General features: G+C 34.8%; 1 protein-coding gene across 1 annotated transcript in view; it reads right to left on the bottom strand.

Annotated features, from left to right (window-relative positions):
• LOC129950714 (uncharacterized) overlaps window positions 1-18,601 on the bottom strand; it is a 166,173-nt gene extending 147,572 nt beyond the window's left edge. Inside the window, exon 1 of the mRNA XM_056062636.1 lies at window positions 17,600-18,601. Coding sequence (XP_055918611.1) covers window positions 17,600-18,601 — 1,002 coding nt within the window. The remainder of the gene's footprint in view (window positions 1-17,599) is intronic.
• Window positions 18,602-21,159: the final 2,558 nt, after the last annotated feature.

The raw sequence follows: 21,159 nt of genomic DNA, 5'->3' as shown, positions 1-21,159 counted from the left end.
AAAAAGAGAGGGTATTTGAAGCGTGCGGTCGAAGATGTTGAAAGTTTTAAAAGCAGGAATGAAGTTGGAAAGTTTTATGAACAGGTGAAACGAAATTCACAGGTACATAAACCTAGAACCGAAGGCTGCAAAGACGGAAGTGGAAACATCTATTGGAACCGCAGTCATTGCTGAAGATATGTAAGTACCACTTCTGCAGACTGTATAACGGCGACTCGGAACCGGATTCCGCTGTCAGGCAGGATGATCAATTCAACATAGACGACGAAATCCAACAATCCCGTCCTCCCGACTTAGACGAAGTAAAGATTGAAAATTGATATCTAAGCTGAAGTCTAATAAAGCCGCTGGAGCTTATCTGGAACCTCAGTATTGTTTGTCCGATCCTAAAAAAAGGAGACCCTCTAAACTGCACCAACTATAGAGAAATCAGTCTACTTAACATCTCCCAGGAACACCAAATCGACACCCATCATCTTTTCATCGATTTCAAGACCGCATATGACAGCATCTTAAGGGACGAGTTGTATAGAGCCACGTCTAGTTTTGGCATCCTTGACAAACTCGTCCGTTTGTGCAGGATGACCATGGGGAATTCACGCTGCTCCATAAAGGTTGGAAACATCTTAACAGAACCTTTGGATATCAAAAAAGGTTTTAAACAAGGTGATGCGCTGTCATGTGATTTTTTAACATCGTGCTTGAAAGAATAGTGCAGGGCTCAATCGTAAACACTAGAGGCACTATCTTTCAAAATCTGTCCAATTACTAACATATTCTGATGACATTGACATAATCGGAAGAACTTAGCGTAATGTGAATGGGGCTTTTGTGAGTATTGAGGCAGAGGCGGAAAAAATGGGTTTAACGGTTAATGAGGGCAAAACAAAGTACATGCTATCGTCAAGAAAGGACATACAACACCGACGTCTTGGTCAAAACGTCACCATCGACAAGGACTACGTCTACCTAGGCCGTAAACGCAGAAAACAACACCAGCACTGAAATCAAACTAAGAATAACTCTTGTTAACCGCTGTTTCTTTGGACTAAGAAAGCAATTGAGTGGTAAAGTCCTCTCTCAAGGGACCAAAGTGTGGCTATATAAGACCCTTATCATCCCCGTCCTGCTATACGGTGCAGAAGCATGGACTATGACAAAAGCGGATGAAAGCACTTTGGGTCGGTTCGAGAGAAAAGTTCTTCGTGTGATTTACGGTCCCGTATGCATCAAAGGGGAGTGGAGGAAAAGATGGAACGACGAGCTGTACGGGCTGTACAGCGACGTAGACTTAGCCAGAAGGGTAAAAGTCCAACGACTAAGATGGCTGGGTCACGTAGAACGCATGGAAACCAAAGCTCCGGTCCGGAAAGTATTCGAATCCACACCCACAGGGCAGCGCAGTATAAGAAGACCGCGGATCAGGTGGCGCGCACAAGTGGAGGTGACCTCACCCAACTTGGAGCGTTAAACTGGAGACATCTTAGTAGGGACCGAGCTAGATGGAGAAGTTTGTTGGGTGATGCCCTAGCTCACACAGGACTGTAGCGCCACCTTAAGTACGTAAGTAAGCTACTTTATAAAATTTTAAATCTTATTTTTGCTAAGCGATTATGATAATTTAATAAAATAAAAAACATAAAATTTTAGATAAAACCAAATGCATCCAAATCTTCTATTTTGACAAATATTAGGTTTGGGCTGCTGTAACTTAAAATTGAATTGAATTGCAGAAGATTTTTTGAACAAAATACTTTCAAATCATTTTCCAAAATAAATGTGAGTTCCGTAGAATTAAACTCAATTTTTTAACTATTTTTATTTGGTATTTTGTTAGTACTCAGGAAGGCTTAGTTGCACAAAGAATCATAGACTTGTGTCTTACTTCAACTAAAAACATCTTTTTAATGTAAATAGCTTTACTGACTATACGAGAGTGGTCTTCCAACATTCGACAGCACTTTGAATTAAACCCAAAATGTAAATGCAACTTTTGGTTTTCTTACTAGGGAGAAATTTTAAATGCTTTAAGGTTTTGAAAGTCTCTTCGAACAAGCCATCATGAAAATGTACAATCCAAAATTTGAAAATAATCTGCTCTTACGAAATCTCTGTCATCATTTCAGGTCTTTTCGTAGTTGAACTTAAAGCTTTAAGCTCCTATACAATGCTTGTATTGAAAATGTCTAAAGGGAACTGTAAGTCAAAACAAAAATAGGTTTCTTAATTTGCCAACCTGAAAATTCTTAGCCTAATAGATAGTGCAACGCACCTATACAGACACACACTAATGCCGTATGGGTCTTGCCACAGCAAAAAGTAAATGTTTTTTAACCGAGACGTCGACGACGATAACGTCAGCATTTTGAAGAGAATGAATTCAACTCCTTGACTCCTTAAAATTACTACCAATAGTTTGTAGTTTGTAACAGGTTCAGATTTTTAAGACTTTATGGGGATTTGAGAGCGCTAATAGAATATCTAAAAGTAGCAGTAAACCTGTGGATATGCCGTACTCCTATACCATTCAAGTAAACTTAATTAAACCTGATGAAACATCAAAGCTCTACTATTAGTATTAAATAATCTCTTTTGAGCTGTAATAAAGGTTGCTAAAGTAAACATGCTCTTTCAAAGCAGATAAACCTTGCATAGGTATCTGATGCCTTCTTCAATCTATATAGAGTCTCCTTTAATCCTTAAATAAAACAATTTTAATATAATCAATATTTTTTGTATCGAGGTAACTATGTTTTCTATATTTCCCAGGACGAATAATCGACAGTTTCAATTTGATCTAGATATAAATTGAAAATTGATTGATATAAAACTATCGATTTTCTAGGGTACTTTATCTGTGTGTTAGGGCTATACAAGTACCTCAACACAACTCACCCTCTCTTCATTTTATTTAAATACATACAATTTCAGAAAATGGAAATTATATTTTTTGAAGATAAAAGAAGCAGATACCCGTGTCAAAATTGAACCCTTTTTCAATTAATATTCTCGAGTACAAAAAAGATCAAGAACAAGGACTTTCTTCCTTGAAATTGAATGTGATTCACGTTTCATTCATTTTATGTTATAAAATGAAAAAAAAATGCCTATGGATGGTTCTTATTCTTAACCAAGCGCGTTCAATCATAAATAAAGAAAGAATGCGTATAGCTGATTCGAAACCTTACCAAGGCAATTGAAAGTACAAAGGACAACACGCAATCTATGTGAAATTCATCCTTCAGCGTCGTCGGAGGCTTCGTCGTCGTTGCAGAGGGAAAATAATTTTAAATTTTGCCCCAAGGAATTATGCTGCTCTTCCACTGACTATGAGTAAATAGGTGAGTGAATAACTAGGTTTTTGGAAGGGTAGATAGGTTTTGGGGATAAGGAAATAGGTTAGGTACATAGAAAAAGAAACCCCAGAAAATAACCTAAAAGTTCTTGGTGGATTCTTGTGTTGTCATTGAATTCAGGGTTGGACTGAGGTTATTTTGAAGGGTTTTTAAACAGGAACGAGTTGATTTTGAAAGCTCGAGGCCGGTCATATTGTTTCCTTTACTTTCTATCAAAATATTTTTTTTAATCGGTCACTAAAGATAAATTATCAAGGCCAGTAACAGCTTCGAGAAACCCGTGCAAATTATGACTCTTAATTATTAAAATGGGTGTTTTCTGGTAGCAACGATACACCGTCAACGGCAATGGCTATAGGTCGATTATAATCAAGTTCTTGTGGCTTGAATTGGAGCATATGGACAGCGAGAACATATGGTTTCAACAGAATGTCGCTATGTGTTACAAAGCTCAAGAGTTTGCGTTGTTTCAGGACAGGGTTATCTCGCACCGCTGAGGCTACCGAAGTGAATTTGCCACCAAGATCGTTTGCTTTGACGCCTTTAAACTTTTTCTTGTAAAGCTTTCTTAATAATACGGGTTTTCAATAAGTTTTACTTTAGTAATAAGAAAAACATGAATATTTTTGATGAGAAATCGTCTTTTAACTTTCCATAGGAAGTTGTTTAAAATTTTAGAATTACGAATTTGAAGTTTCAACGATCTTATAATCTGTACTTTAGATTTCTAGAGTGCATAAAACTTGCCATCTCAAATATTTTAAGAAAAAAAAAGAAACTACACCCAGAAAAATTATAAACCATCCGAGAATTTCATTTTTTGACATCTAGTAAATTTTTTAAAACTCACAAAAATACAAGTAAAAGTTGATTTTCAAATTTCTTGGTAATAATTAATATTCAAATTAATGCATCTTCTAAAAAACATTGATTTAATAACTAATTTCTTACTAAAACCAATCGATAAGTTTTTTTTCAATAGACGAAAACCAAAAAAAAATAAAGCTGAAAACTGATAAAAACGGTTTCAAAAGCAAAAATTTGAATGTCAAAAATCCTGAAAACAAAGACAAATATTGATTTCAAACTTTGTTCATCATTATCAAACTTTTAGAAATATCGACAGAATGGCAAAAATGTGAACTTACCTACAAAAATTACAGTAAACATAGCTTAAAAAATCGTTTCTGGAAAGTTTTCCAATTCTTTAAAAACGTGTCAGAAATATTGCAGATACTTTTCTTTGATTCGTTGTTTCGTGTGGACGCTTTGGCAAAGACTTCTGAAATCGTTTAATGTTTACAGTTTTTTGCGTGGAAGTGGAAGCACTGAAAGTGTTTTGTATAGAGCTCAGTTTTCAGTTCGATCTCCCTCATCTCTTTCATAATTTTCTCAGAAAACTTTTCAGGAATGTTTCTCTTTTTCAAAAATGATTTTTAAATGTTTAAAACAAATTGGAAACATTTTAGAAATATTTTAAAAATCTTTCTTTGGTGTGGGAAATCCACTACTTTTCCCCAAAGAAAAAGTCCTAAGGTGTTATAACAAAAGATCTCGATTGTTTTGACTGTTACATTGTTTATGTGGTTTGCAAAGGCAGGTCCAGTTTTTAACCAGGGGGTCACACACTTTACATAAAGATATGTGTTAGAAGTTTTAGTTTTTGAGCACCGCTTATCCGTTATCTTTAATGCTCTCTAGAGAAGGCTTTATATGTGCTATTCCAAGGGCTATAGACCATAATTGTAATTATTAAATTTATTGAGAACACTGTTGTTAATCAAGGCATGGTAAGTATTACGTACTTTTTTCGGACTCACTTTTCATGAGTCTATGTTATTTGTTATTATGTTAATTTTTTCAAAAATATTCTGATCTTAAAAGAGTCAATATAACTTAAAAATTGATGGGAGAAAAATTGTTGGTTCTTGAATTTATGGAAATAGTTAAGCAAATAAGTTTGCAAGGAACTTTAGTGTAGCATAAACAAATTACAAGTAGCAGAATTTCTTTTCACTTCAATTCTCAAGAGATTCATGAAAGCAAATTCACTACAAAAAGTTGATTTCTTTAATATTTTAAGATGCTTAAAGTTTTTGTATTTTAAAGAAAATCAGTTTTGAAAGAAAAAAATGCACTTTAAGAAAACCTTACACGATTTATGTAAGTCAAAAAAAAAATAATGCGCGACTGGTTCTCAGTCTGCTTAAGAATAATTTCTGTATTTTAAGATTTTAAAAATATAATAAAGTTTGATTTCGAAATTTTAAAATCTCAAAAAACCTCAATTTTTCAAATTTTTCAATTGAAGGTTTTTTTTTTTCAAATTAATGTTGTATATATAAAAGTTTCAATAGTTTAAAAATATTTTGGGTATTAGTTATTTAGAACTTTTTAATAGACGTTTTACATTTTCATTTCGGCAAAAAAATGATGACCCATTTTCAATTCATCGAATTTTGAAAAAAAAAAATGTAATATTTTTTTTAACCAAAAATTAAAACGGAACCCCTCTGGAGCAATATACACATTTTTTAAACTTCCAATAGGAAATTATTAGATGTGTCCAACTGAAAGTTTTGACATTTCTCGAAGTTTCAAAGTCCCAAGAATCAGAATAATTGATATTTAGAAAGATGTCTGTGCTTCCGTGTGTACGTACGTTCGTACGTCCGTACGTTCGCAACAATTTTGTTGTCTTCCATAGCTCAAGAACCAGAAGAGATATCGATTTCAAATAAATTTTGTTATACAGATAAGAAGGCAGAAAGATGCAGAAAGGGCGGAAAGGGAAAGGGACCAAAAATACTAGAGACTTGAATTAAATTTTATATAATATATTGTAACGTGATATCAAAGAAGTATATTTTTTTGAAAAAAATCCATTTAGTGGTTTTCTTACAAGTAAAAAAAAAAAATAGAAAAAAAAATTTGTCACCTCTAAAATTTTACGACTAAAATATGATTTCATCTCCAGAACAATTTTGTGCAACAAAGAATAATGTTTTTGATATCTGATAAAATTTTAAGAAAAATCGAATTGACATTTTTTTTTATAAAAAAATAAAAATCTAAAAAAACATTTCTCTAAGTTGGTAAAAATTGAATATAGATTCAAATATCTTTTCAAAAACTTGAAATTTAGGCTTCAAACTTATTTTATCTTACAAGAAATATTGTTTTCAACATTCTGAAAAATGTTGAGAAAAATCGAATTACAAAAAATAAACACCTAAATAAAATTAATAAAAGTTGGTAAAAATTGATTTTCGACTCAAATATCTTTTCATAACTTTGAGACATTGGCTTCAATTTCCTTTTATCTTTTTTTAAAAAAGTATTGTTGTCAACATTGAGTAAAATTTTTAAAAGAATCGATTTGACAGTTTTTTTTACAAAAAGTTAAAAACCGAAAAAAATTAACAAAAGTTGGTAAAAAATGATTTTCAACTCAAATAGCTTTTCAAAAATTAAAAATATTGGCTTAAAACTTATTTTATTTCACAGAAAATTTTGTTTTCGATATTCAGCAATTTTTATATAAAAGTCCAACAGTCCGTTTTTTTTTTTAAATAAAATCTACAAAAATTAGTACGCAAATTTGGTAAAAATTGATACGAGTACATATAGACAAACTTTTAAGGAAGACAAATCGACAGACGGGAAGGGAAGTTATCAGTGTGGGTCGCATCCCAGCCTCTTGTTTTTACATAACACGAAAACTTACAAAGTTTTAAGCAAGACAGATGGACAGACTGAATTTGTAGTTATCAGTGTGTGGGGCTTTTTTTTTATAAAAAATAGGTCAATTACAATTTCTTGAAATGTTCACATATCAAACAATTTTTATAACATAAAATTCGTTTAAAGCTGTTATCTTTTATTTGTTCCAAATTATTTGAATCTAAAATTAATTTTTACCAGCTTCCAAGAGTATTTTTTCTGTAAGATGTCAAAAACGTTATTTTTGATCCATAAAATTATTTTTGAGGTAATATCGTTCGAGGTGACGAATATTTTTTTCTTCAGAATTTGTTTAATTTTAGACTTTTTTGGAAAATCGTTAGTTGAACAAAACTTTTCGTTGTTGCGAAAATCAAAAAAAAACTATTGTTATTTAATTTTAATCAACTTCGTATCAAAAACTTTGTTTTAGGTTCAATTCTTGAATCTTGAAAATATTTGTTATAATTTTCAAAAACATGCCCTAAACATTTATTAATATAAATTAATTTGAAAAAAAAACTTGTTTTTTTTTTAAATTTATTATTATCACAAAACGATTCTAAGTTCAATTTTAAAGTTGGGTTAATATACCTAAACATTTTCAAAAAACCTGCCCCTTCTGCGACTATTTCAAAACAATGCACAGTATTTTCTTTCTGCACAAATAGAATATTAAAAAATAAAACCCCGTGAAATCAATTGTTCCTTTTTACTTCTATGCTCCTTAAAAATTCCGATATATTCAACAGCCTATTACTAGAGTCTGTGAGATATTTTAAGCCCAAGTGAAATTTTGTAAATTACCTTTTTTTTCTTGTGTTGGTATTGGTATTGTGTGTCTAATCCTGAAAAAGGGGAATAATAGAAAAGGGGGTCACGGTGAATATAGCAACCTACCCATAACCCATTTCACTTAAATTGAATTTGACTTGAATAGGACGACCATATTATTTGTTTTTCGTAGTAAAAATGATTTTCTTTGTTCTCTCGGTTTCTTCTGCTTCAACTCCTTCTTCAACAAGTTTCCAACATACATACATAGAAACTTTCAAACCTTTTTTCCTTTTGAAGATATAATTTTTCTTTTCTTTTGTCCGGGGCTTATTTGACTGACCTCATTTTCAATTAGAGATTTCGGATTGAGGTTCCTGTTTTGCTTTTTACTCCTGTTTTTTAGTGGTCGTGGTCCTGAAGGAATATAACAAATTAATGCAAATCAAGGGTTGTTCCTTTGCATCCTTACAAATAAATCTTATGACACACAAAACACAGCAAAGGGAAGTCTATCAAGTGTTTCCTTTTTCTTGGTACTTTTTATCTGATGACAATTTAAATTTTTATATTTGACACCCTTTCCTTCTAAAGCCTGATACGCATACCTATATTTTTTATTTTATTATTCACCCCAAGTTTGAAAATTAGGGTAGGCGCCTACGTAAGTGGGTGGGAAGGTGTTTTTTTTTTTTATTTAGTATTTTTGTTAAATGGGAAATTATGACATTTGACAAGAAATATTTGTTGTCTCTAAGCAAAGGGTTGTTATACACAGATAAAAAGGTTAAGTACCGCGCATTTAAATTCTAAGTGAACCCATAAATTAGACTCCATCACAGCAGCGTAACCATCACCATCACCAGCAGCAGCTTAATATTCCTCCGTCCATTAAAATAAAAAACAACCCTAAAGAACATCTTTTACATAAATTGTTTTAAGGGTTGAGCATGAGCAGGATCACGGTTGATGGCATTCATGGCATGGTATGCGCTGCTGGAAGGCTTTTAAAAATATAAAAAACTTGGTCAATTATTATTGGTAATGATATAATTAAAATATTTCTGACAGTTATCAAAAAAAAAGAAAAAAACTTTTTGTTTTTATTCCTCAGTAGATTACAATGTAACTGTCTTCAAAAATAAAAACAAATAAAGAACTGAAATAAACTCATTTTTTGATTTATGATACGACATTTTTAGTTGGTTGTCTATTTTTGTATTTAAGCTTGAAAAGGATTGTTTTGTTTTTATATTGAAACTTTAAGCTAGAAACATTCAAGGAAGTTAATATTTCATTATTTACCCTTTATTAAAAAGAAATATAAAATAATCTTAGAAAAAGTGAGTTTTTGAGTTATTTATTACGTACAATTTAACCTTTTCTTTTTTTATCGGAGATTGTAACTTTAATTGACTCATAAGACAAATATTTTGGAGTTATGTTTTTGTTCATTTAGGTTTGCTTAAAAAAGTACCAAATTTCAAATGATGATAATAAAAAAGGTTAAAAAGTGAAAGATATGTTTTGAGAAGTATCACTTATTATATTCTTTTTACTGATCTTGGTAATTATAGGTAAAGGCTGAGACACAAAATAAAAAAGATATTAAGACGTTTAGAACTCCAGAGGGTATATTAGGGTTTTTTACCCTAAGCCATATGCTAAGATTAAGAGTTTTAAAACATCCGAAAAGCTTTTTGACTAATGTTATATATTTTCTGGGCATAATGTCTAACGATTATTTTGGATATTTAGAAGTTTTCGTTTAAAAATGTTCTTTAAGTTTCTTATTAACGGTTATTAGACACAAATGAAATTAATGGGGTACATTACCCAGAAATCTTGAACATATTTCAGAAAATCTTACGACATATCAAAATTGTCGATTAATACGTTTTGAAAAAGCCCGCATTAGGAAGTTGCTGTCATTCAACTTTCTTAAATTTAAGTTTTGAATCTGTAATCGTTAAACAAGTAAAAACCACAAAAGAAAAGCAAAATCCTTGCAGTCACACATGTTTGTAAGACTTTTAGGTCATTATGAGGTCTCTTCTCGGCAATGGTAGATCTGGTGGACAATCTGATGGCTTTTGGGTCAAGTTTGAAATCAAAACATTGCTGTAGCTTGTTGTGTTGAAAAAATCCAAAATATGTCAATTTTTGATCGATTCTAAGATTCCATCTAAAGACATCACACCGTACTTTGCTAAGAGACTATGACAGACTTTAAAGCTTTTTTAGTTCACTTGCTGGACCCTTTAAATGCATCAAAATGGTCCAAATTCTCTTTAAACAATTATCTTCAATATTTAAACTTAAGTACTTGAGGATAAAAATCTCAAGAAATGAGAAACTCCTCTCTATTCTCAACTTGATTTGACCATACTTTTTTTTTAAATGAGACTGTACCAACCGTTACGGTATATAGATAAGGAAACTATTACTTTCAATCAACAAAACTGTTACAAAAATTACTCTAGCAACGCAACATTCGAAACGACCGAAATCTTAGGATTTAAAACCTCAACATTTTTTCTTACGGAAAACATTTGAGTGTCAACACCAAATAAACACTTCAGGAAACAATTGTTTGAAAAAAGTTTCTGAAATATTTCCCATTTGTTTTAAATACATTTCAGAAACATTTCGGAAATGTTTTTGATCATTTTTTTAGTGTGGATGTCTTTAGGAATATTTCATCCATTTTTACATTTTTTTTTTATTTTTTACCTAATCTTCTTCATAACCTGTATTTTTTTAAATTTGAGACAAGGCATCGGTTTTTTCACTTCCCATAGGAAGTTATTGTAATTGGTCCGCTTTTTCGAATTGAAAATTTTGTCATTTCACGACGTTTCAAGGTCCCTAGAACCGAAAAAATGATTTTTGAAAGATGTCTGTGCATACGTCCGTATGTTCGTAGCTCAAGAACCATACAAAAAGATAAAGTTTATAAGTTAAATTCAATTTCTCAAAAGGAAAATAAATATTTATTTATTTATATTTAAATTATTATTTCTCAAATAATGGACTAGCCAACACTGAAACAATTATTGAAATCAGGCCAGTAGTTCCTAAGATTAGTGCGATCAAACACACAAACAAGCAAGCAAACAAAGTCTCTAGCTTTATAATATTATTAATATAGAAAAAAACTCTGGAATAAAAATAATTTCCACCTCTAATCAGTCTGGACATGTTTTTAGAATTCATTAAAATATTTAAAAAAAAAAAGCATCCAAGACTTTTTGATTGCTTGCGACTGCCAATGATCCTTGAAGTGACACTTTTGTGGGAAAGTGGTCACTTCGACGTGCATTTTTATCTTTAAAGTCTTAAGTTATCTACAATATAAATGAGCAACAAAATAAACGTCCCACATTGCCAAAAGGCCACTTCTCCGGTCATAAAACATAAACGACAAACTTGTGGCATATAAAATGCTTGGTCGCTCAACATTCTAAACTATATTATGCTTGTAGCTGTGCGTTTTATTCGTCCTTTTTATAGAAAAACGTATCGCATAGAGTAAGATATTCTATAAAAAGGAAAAAAATGTGGGTATACAATGCATGTCATGGTTTCCTAGGAGCATGGATATAAATGATATAAAAAGGAGAATTTTTAATTTCACTAATTGTTCATAAAAGAGGTTACGAACTAAACGACACAGTACGGGGAGGTTTATGGACTGTGGCACTTTTTTTTAGTATCCTTTTTTTTAAATTGCGAGTTTAGTCTCACAATAGCAGGAGGAAAATTAAAATCTTATGACAGGTCGTGTCATTCTTCCCACTCTCCAACACACACATTCAACACTTCAACACACACACATAAAAGTAGATTTCGTTTAGCGAAAATAGTGAGTCCACCTCGAATACAAAAATAAAACAAAAGAAACGAGATGAAGAGAAAAGAATGACCAAAAAAAGAAAAACTCTTCTAGGATTATTGTGCGTGTAATTGTCCTTGTTGTGTTCTGTGCTCCAGTTTTCCTCATTTGCGTTTCGTTTCGGGTCCACTTTAATCAAGTGAATACGTTAATAGCGGATGTTGTTGTATTTTTGGTATTCTGGTATTCTGTGGGTCATGTCAAGAGTGAATGAAGCTCGGGAAGGACGAGACAAGAGATCAGCCGGATATGAAACAACGGTATACATAATTGTTTTTCTGCTGTTTTTGCTATGCACACTTTTATTGTATTGCGTTGTGTTGATTTTGGCCTAATTACAAAAAGAGAAGTAGGAAAGTGGCTCTGTCTTAAGGTCATTTTTCTCTACAGATTGATTGGTTAAAAAAATTGAGAAAAGGAAAACCAATTTTTCTCACACAAATTTTATAATTTTTCATTTTTATTTAACTATATTGTTTTTGGTGAGTCCGTCAAAAATGTCTGTTTCTTTTGATTTATTATATTTTTGTACGTGATGTACTTCAGAATATAAATGGTTTTGGGCAATTAAAATATTTCAAAGCCCCTGATTTTGCAGAGATATTTCAATTAAAAAATTTAAAATTTATATATTTTTTCAGATAGTGTAATTTTAAGCACTTTTTATGAGTTTCAATTGTTAAAATGCAAATGCGTTTTATTGATAGCTGACCTTTTTTTTAGGATTCAGGATTTCTTTTCATGATTAACTTATCACTAGATGCCTCCTTTTTATATCTTACTCAATGTTTTAAACGAGAACAACTTCAAATATCCAGTTTAAAAACAAGAAACTTCCCCATTAATTAAGTAATTACTAACCCCATGAATGAGTTATTCATGAAAACCGAAAGCACGCATTTTTGATAAGAGACCCTATCCAATGCTTTTGAAATATCAAATGATATAATTTTACTTTCTCCAAAACGATGTAAAGATTTTCTCCACTGTGATGAACCATGAGATCACCAGTGGACCTATTGTTACGAAAGCCGCCCTGTCGGTCATTAAAAAGCTTTCGATCTTTGAGATATTTCTTAAGCAAAAAATTAATCAGCGTTTTCATGACTTTCGAAAGAAGCGTCGTAAGTGCAATCGGTCGATAGGACAAATGAAGCCAGCGTTGAAGAACACTTCTTCAGAACAATGGTGGGGATACCATCCGAACCAGCTGATTTATGAATGTTAAGATCTTTTAAGACTATCCCCACAGTACGAGTGCAAAAAAAGATTGACGCCTTAGAATCACTAACACGCTCGATGACAGGCGGAGTCATAACACTCACTGGCAGCATTGAATTGGCGGCGAACTGCCTAGCAAAGAGATTAGCTTTCTATAAAGAGCTAACAAATGGAGTATCATTGACAACAAGAGTAGGGACCAAGGAAGAGGAAGAATTTCTCATATCAACAAATGACGAAAAATGTTAGCTGCCTTTTCGACATTTGCAGTAATTTTTGGTCATGTACAAATTTGGTCCGTCGAAAAGGGGCGTTGTAGGCCTTCCTGGCTTACTTCAACTTATTCCGGTTTTCCTCAGTTGGATTGGCTTTAAAACAACGGACCATGCGTTTTCCTTAGGTGTGATGCTTTTAACCGTATTTGGGATAAAAGTTCTCATTCCCAAGAGAGTCAAACTTCTGATTATATCAGTGCTGGAGTCAACGTCACTGTCGTGAAAGCATAGTGACCAGTTCAAGGTCCTAAAATAATTATTGAGACCGTCCCAGTTGGCTTTTTCGTATTGCCAATAGGTTCTGTTAGGAGCTCTTTCTTTAACTGGAGAGCTTTGATACGAAAAATTTGCTGATATGATACAATGGCCAGATACACCTAGCGGAGATAGAAAACTAATAGTGTAATAACCAGGGTTAAAGGTAAGAAACAAGTCAAGAGTGTTTCTGCTCGACCTACTACGTTCGATATTCGAGTGGGCCTGTTAACAAGCTGATTTAAGTGGTTCAATTCAGCAAAGATCTCAGCACACACACCTTCAGGTGTTGTCTGACCCGAATTTTGAATTCATGACGAATTGTGTAGAGGATAGGAATAAACAATTCTTTGAATGAAATCCAACAAAGAATCAAATTCACGAGAAGTTGAAACTCTGTCTTGATTGGGGCTTCGATAAGTCAAAGTAGTTTTTATCCCGAAAGTGGGTAGGCGAGGTCACGAATCCGCGAAAGATTTCAGACCAATGAGCTTAGCATCTTTTGTGCTTAAGACCTTGGAGCGCATTTTCGATTACTATATTAGAGAAATACTATTTGGACGACCTCTCGAAAGCTCTCAGCATGCTTATCTTAAGGGCAAATCTACGGAGACTGCCCACCATAAAGCAGTGCGTACTGTAGAACAAACAATCCATTATAAAGAATTTACACTTGCCACCTTCCTAGACATAGAAGGTGCTTTTAACAACGTCCTTACGGAGTCCATAGAAGAATCGCTCGTTAAGTTCGGTGTAGAAGACTTCATTCGAGAATGGATTATTTCCATGCTCAGTGGTAGGAAGATTCGAGCCCGCCTAGGCAATACAATCGCAACAAAATACGTGAGTAGAGGAACACCCCAGGGTGGTGTCCATTCGCCTCTTCTATGGCTTCTGGTCATGGATACAATTCTCGTTAAATAAGAGAGATGTGGAGTGAAGGCGGATGATTTGGTGCTATTGGTGTCAGGAAAGTACACCTGTGTAATTAGTGAAATTACGGAGTCAGCTTTGAGGAAAGTTAGCAACTGGGCCACGACTTGTGCACTAGGAGTTAACCAAAGTAAAACTGAACTGTTGCTCTTTACCACCAAAACTAAAGTACCGCCTTCACGCTACCTCGACTCAACGGTCAAATCCTATCATTGTGCAAAATATTTGGGAGTTATACACGACCCTAAACTAAACTGGAAACTAAATATTGAAGTACGGGTTAAGAAGGCTTGTGTTGCCTTCTACGCCTGCAGCAAAACTTTCGGCAAAAAGTGGGGACTTCAGTCGAAGATGATTTTATGGAGGTACTCAGCCGTAGTTCGCCCAATCTTAACATATGGTGGCCTGCTTTTAGCAAAGCCTATAATATTAATAAGCTAAAGAAGGTTCAGAGAACAGCTTATGTGGGCACCACAGGGGCCATGAGTACCTCCCCAACGGACGCCTTAAACGTTATTTTGGATCTTCTACCAATCGACCTTTTTATTAATTACATAGTTTCCTGCAGCGCTATTAGGCTGAATTAATCAAATAGCTGGTTGTCAAAACTTTATGGTCACAGCAACACTACGAAATTGATTCCCTCAGATATTATCTCGGTAGACACTGACTACTGCACTCCTACTTTGAGCCTTAGTAAGGGTTTTAAGGTTATTTTCCCATAGAGAGAAGATTGGGAGGATGACATCGTGTCGATAGGTTTCGACACAACCATATTTACTAACGGCTTAAAGATGGAGTGCGGAGTTGGTTCTGGGATCTTTTCTGAGTCCTTAAATGTAAGCAAATCCTTTAGGCTTCCCGCTGGCAATAATGGAGGCATGTAAGATACTTAAACAAAACCCAAACCAAAACCGAAATGCGGCTATCTTTACAGACAGTCAGGCAGCTGTCAAAGCCATAAACTTGGCCATATCCTCATCTAAATTGGTCCAGCAATGTCGCGATGAGCCTGCGAGCCTGAATATTAACCTCGGTGTCACCCTGATCTGGGTTCCGGGCCATAGTAATATCGTGGGAAATGAACGGGCTGACGAGCTAGCCAGGCAAGGATCGGACCTTCATAGCTCACTTGCGGAAATGGTTAACATTGCTCTTGGTGCTATGAAGGGTAAAATCTTTCCTATCTACCAAACTGAATCAAACCGAAGGTGGAGCAATTTACCTAACTGCATTATATCTAGGAAGATATGGCACACATATAATAAAACCCGTACAAACGATCTTCTGTGCAGGTCAAGGCAAGACATAGCCAGGATTGTTGCGGTTTGTACCGGACATTGGCCTATAGGAGTTCATGCAGAGAAGTTGGGTATCTCCTACAACACCTTTTGCCGTAGCTGTAGTGACCAAAGAGAAAGTGAAACGATAATCCATTTCCTCTGCGAATGTCCTGCTTTGGCAAACACTAGAATGAAATACTTTGGAAAAGCATTCTTTCACGAACTTGATGAGCTTTCTGAGGCAAAGATTAGAGACCTAATCTTTTTTCTCAATGCGACAAAATGGCTCTAACATAATCGCTAAGAAGCTTCTCTATCAATCTATCCCTTTCAATTAAAGGTCAAACGAGTTTTTGGTATCACTACAGCGCTAATTGGACCTCAGGCTAGGTTTCCTTGAAATCGCCATTTCTACCTACCTAAAGCCTATATCCTTCTTCAATAAGTGAAAGAATTTCTCAAATCGAAACAATAGTTAGTTAAATTTGCTCGTTCAAACAAACAAGCTAACAAACTCTTTAGCTTTATAAAATTAGTATAGATAGAAATTCATTTCATTTAGTAGTTTTATAAAAATATTTCTTTTAAACTGATTGTGTATAATACACCAACACCAAACAAACCAATATTCATAAGCTGTTTGTTCATATATCTTTAAAATAAAAGATTAAAATTCTAGAGAAAATTTAGAAGTTGACAGAAAATGTTCTTATTTCGAAAAATTGCTCTGTTAACAATAACTTCTAATGGGAATTTTAAACATTAAGGTATTGTAGAAATGTTGGAAAAACCGTAAATATATCTGAATTCTTTAAAGTTTTTAAAAAATTAAGTATCCTGAATTTTGTTCTCGTTGTCAATTCTACTTGGAGTAGAAATGTTTTTGTCACATCTATAAAATTAGTTTCCTCAAATTAGATTCAGTCACATGGAAATGTTTATAGCTTATTAGCAGACGTTGAAATTAGGTTAAAATGTTTAAAAAAAATATTTATAAAGACCAATTTATTACGAATCTATAAAACTGGCAATTCTGTATAATGTTTATATTCGATTGAATGAATGGACAGCCCAAAAAGTTGTTGAATCCTTTAATGCACATATAATTCCTTGAACTGTTCGTTACTGACGAAATGACATTAAACATTAATCCAATTAGAGCTTATTACAATTAAAACAAAAAAAAAAAAACAGTAAAAAAAAACACTGCTTCAATTCCAGTTACCAACAAATGAATATTGGAATTAAAACCATTGAATAAATTACATGTTCTGTAAAAATTGTAGATTGATAATTCTTCGAAATGATTGGAAAACAAAAATTAGCCATTCTTAGAAAAGTAAATAACTCGATCCGGAATCATTTCGAATCAAAACTAAAACTGATTTTATATTTTCGTTCAAATGACAACCAACGACAAAATAACCAAACTTATGTTGATTAAAGGATAAATGTAATGATATCAAATTGATACCAAATGCATATCTCTATAATTTTACGATTTCAAAATCTCTTATTGATTTATAACAACAGTCGATCGAACAAATTTGAGAGAGACCGTTCATAAAAATTATGGTGAAAGGCAAAACGGAATCCTTTCGTGGGCAAATGATTTCCATCGGGTAAAAGGATATTCATCTAATGAAGATAAAATACACGCCACCGATATGGCTTTCGCGGCCGCTACCGCCGCACCGTGGCCATAGACGACGTTATCGTCTGTAATTTTTCAAACTACCACAACTCCCGATGAGTCACATCATCATGCGGAGCGTGCTGCGGGGAGCGACGTATAGTGCATCTTTTTCCAATAATAACAAAGTTTTTGTGAAATCAAACAAAACAAATACAAATGCAAACAGGTATTATAAGAACTGTTCTTACCTGAGAATCAAGAGATGAATTCACACAGCTCTTGCCGCTGGCATTATTGGCGGCCGCAAAAGCATCCTTCCCCGCAGAGTCTTTAAGCGATAATTTCCTATTGCGTTCACGTTCAAGTCTCATAAGTATCTGTGCGTTCTGCTCGCACGTGTACGTGTGTCCTTTGCTGCGTCGTTCCAAGCTGTACTGATACAGCGGCCGGATGGGATCCGGATTGATTTCCGTCTCCGCGCCAGCATCACAACTGCACAGCGACTGGTTGCTGCGTCCCTTGCTGCGTCGCAACGAACCGCGACTCGAGTAGAACGGCCGCTCTTCGGTGCAATTGGAGAATGTCACGTTATTGGAAGTACGTGCCGCTGTGGCTGATGGCAGTAACGTGTGCATACTGCTGCTGCTGCTGCTCGCTGCCGTGACTAGATTGTTATTGCCGATGACACCGCCCACTCCACTGCAACTGCCTGACCGGAGGAGCTGCATTGCCGAGTCTGAATAATGGCTGGAGTTCTCGAAATTGTCCATCGCCGCCGCCGACGACGCCGCCGCTGCCGTTTCGGAACGTATTGTCCCGTATGAGGGATGGCATAATATTCCAATTCCACCACCACTATCGGTGGTAGGGGAACGTGCCTCGTCGGGGCGTTTCTTTTGTATTGTCGCTGTTACCAGGCTGAGTGGGTTCCAGGTCATCGATGACCGACGTACGTGATGAAGGTTCTCGGAGCGATTTTCGCCTCGGCTGCTTTTTCGTTTGGTCGGTGACACGTAATACATCTCGCGTTCCTCGAAAGCCTCTCGGTTCGTCAGGCTGCTGCTGCCCGTGCTGCAGCTGTTCGAGTGTCCGTTGAGGACCTGCAATGGTGGATTGCGGTAGTTTCCGTTGCTATTGCCATTAGCTGTGGGTGCATACACCTCGGGTGTTGAGTTGCAGCTGGACCGGTATGTGTCTCGAGTTATCGCATGGATGCGAGCGTCAGCACTTGTCCGAGTTATCTCTGTCATTTTGTTGTTGGTGGCCTGACTCCTTTGTATCTTGGAGTCTTGAGGTAGTATCAGTTTTGTTTGTCAATTACGGGCGAAAGCAAACTGTGGTTGACGATCTCATGAATTATTCATCGCATCAGGAACGACACAAATAGATACAAACGGAACGAACCCCTCAGGGGGTACAGAAGCTAAGCCTGCTTTACAATTGATTGCTCCAGGCAAAGCCTACATCTTCTTCCAACTCACTTAAAGCTTAACTTATTTTTCGATTAAATTAGGTAGGAATTGTCAAAAAGGACTCCAGCCCTCTAAGGACATCTGAAGGGTGCTTCCCACTCGCACTTGCACTTGTGACGCTATTCACTGATTCCGTTTGACACTAATCCGAATTATGTTCCTCCAACCATCAGCTTATGGCAGCCACTCAAAATATCACTCTGTGTATGGAGAACCGCTTGAGTGTACGTCAGGATTATTTAAGTCCCATTATATGAACAATATTCGTTGGTAGCGGAGCGTCCTGTTGTCGCAGCGTTGCCTACCGGGGAGTCCGGACTTGCAGAAAAAGAACTTTCCCTTCTTGTTTTTGTGTGAGATGAGGGAGGTGATTTTATGACTCGAATGGTAAAATTTTATTGTTCTCACGAGCAGTTTTTCATAATTTTTTTGTGACGGCAATTGCAGGATCAAAGCGTAAGGAGGATGAAGCTGTTAGTGTGGATGACAATGGTGTGAATGTGGCCACCTGGTATGAACGCAATTTACTGCTTTTGAACTCATCATCATCATAATCGTCATCATCATCTTCATGTCCATGTCCCTGCCCATCCCTGGCACCGTTTTGAGCGTCACTTGCAGAAGTTGCTGTTTCGTTTTTGTATTTATGTATCCTTTCTACGAGTATAGATTTTGATTGATTATTTTGTTGGCCTGGATCAATGGGAGCAGGTGATTGTGATGTATATTTAGCATTTTTCAACAACAATGGAGCGGGAATAAAAGGACCCGACCCCAACAATGGCAACAACAAACACTCTTGGCGATTCAATTTTCAATCGTTTCGACGTCGTCGTTATCCTCGTTGTAGTATCGTTTATTTGTGATGTGCTCCTTTTGCTCCTCCTGCTGAATTGGATGAATGAGTCGTGGAATATTGTATCTGTTGATTGAAAATTTAATAGAAAATAAATTTTGTTAATAATAAAATGCTTTGTCAAGAACAATCAAATAAGTGGGTGGAGATAATTTTTTTATTCAAGATGAATAGAAACAGATTTTTATTTTAGGGTACAAAAGTTTTGGGGGAAGGGTATTTTTTTGTTGAGTTATTTATGGGTTGCTTTTGTGATGGATCACTCAATAAGGCTGAGAAAATCTGTCTTGATCTGATAGGCTGCTTATATATAATTTAATTATTTTGTATTATGCAATATCTTATTATTTATAGGTTCATTTTTTAGCCAAAGTAAAAGGTGTTGTGTAAAATTATATGAACTTCGGAAAACTTTTCTTTAACAATTTATTTAATTTTATGCCGCTCAAAAAATCAAATAGTCAAGTAATAACCATTAAGGTAATTTCTTAAAGAAATTATGGAATATCAAGGATCTATAGTGTTTTTTTTTAGTATTTTGTGCAATCTTAAAGAATTGTGCGGGTATACCTATGGCAACACTTAAATGGAATAGTAAGTTGTTTAGCTTTAAGAAACCGACAATGAAATAAAGTAAGTTCAACCTGTCAACCTGTATTATATTTTATAGCTTCTTATGAGGCTTGGAAATCCTAAAAAACTGATCAGTGTTAGTTTGTTTGAATTAATCACTATTAAAAAGACCTTTAAATGATATGTTGTTCTGGGCCACATTAAGAGACACATAAAAGAATTATTCTTATATTGAATTCAATATGAAAGAAGTTTTGTTTCTTAAGTAGGCTATATTTTCCAAAACATTACAACTTATTGGGAAACGTAAGGTACTTAATAGTATATTATGTGGTGGTCAATTTTGACACAACTAAAGGCTATAAGCATACAAAGTAAACGGTTTTGTGACATTAATGACATTGTTTCAAGGTCATATGATATTTGGTTACCATTTGATTTTATGGTAAATAATCATCGTTTGAAAGTACCCGTGGCATGATGGTTAGTGTGTTGGAATGTCATGCCAGAGGTCTTGGGTTTGATCCCTGCCTATGCTCTTTTTTTCACGGGTACTAACTCTTGAGAGGAATTGACAAATGCTTGTCATGAAAAGTTTTTTCTCAAATTAGCCGTTCGGATTCGGTTTAGGTCCATTCCATTCCTGACAACAGTGCTCACACACAAAAATGGTTGAGAATTCTAAGTCACCAGGCCCTAGTTCGCAACAGACTGTTGCGCCATCCAATTGTTTTTGTTTAATCATCGCTTGAGGAAAGAGCTCAAAAGTGCATCGAAAGCTCTAAAAAGATTTTGTAGATGCTACTCTGAGGCATGTATCAACTTTACGTGAATGAATTCAATGCTGCAATTGCTCTGATTTCGATGTTAGAAAGCCCAAAACTTTCGAAAACGTTGTTTGGAGAAG

This window comes from Eupeodes corollae, chromosome 3 (genome assembly GCF_945859685.1).
Source record: "Eupeodes corollae chromosome 3, idEupCoro1.1, whole genome shotgun sequence".
In the NCBI taxonomy this organism is placed as follows: domain Eukaryota; kingdom Metazoa; phylum Arthropoda; class Insecta; order Diptera; family Syrphidae; genus Eupeodes; species Eupeodes corollae.
The sequence above is the reverse complement of the archived record's forward strand: the minus strand, read 5'-3'. Positions and strand labels throughout refer to the sequence as shown.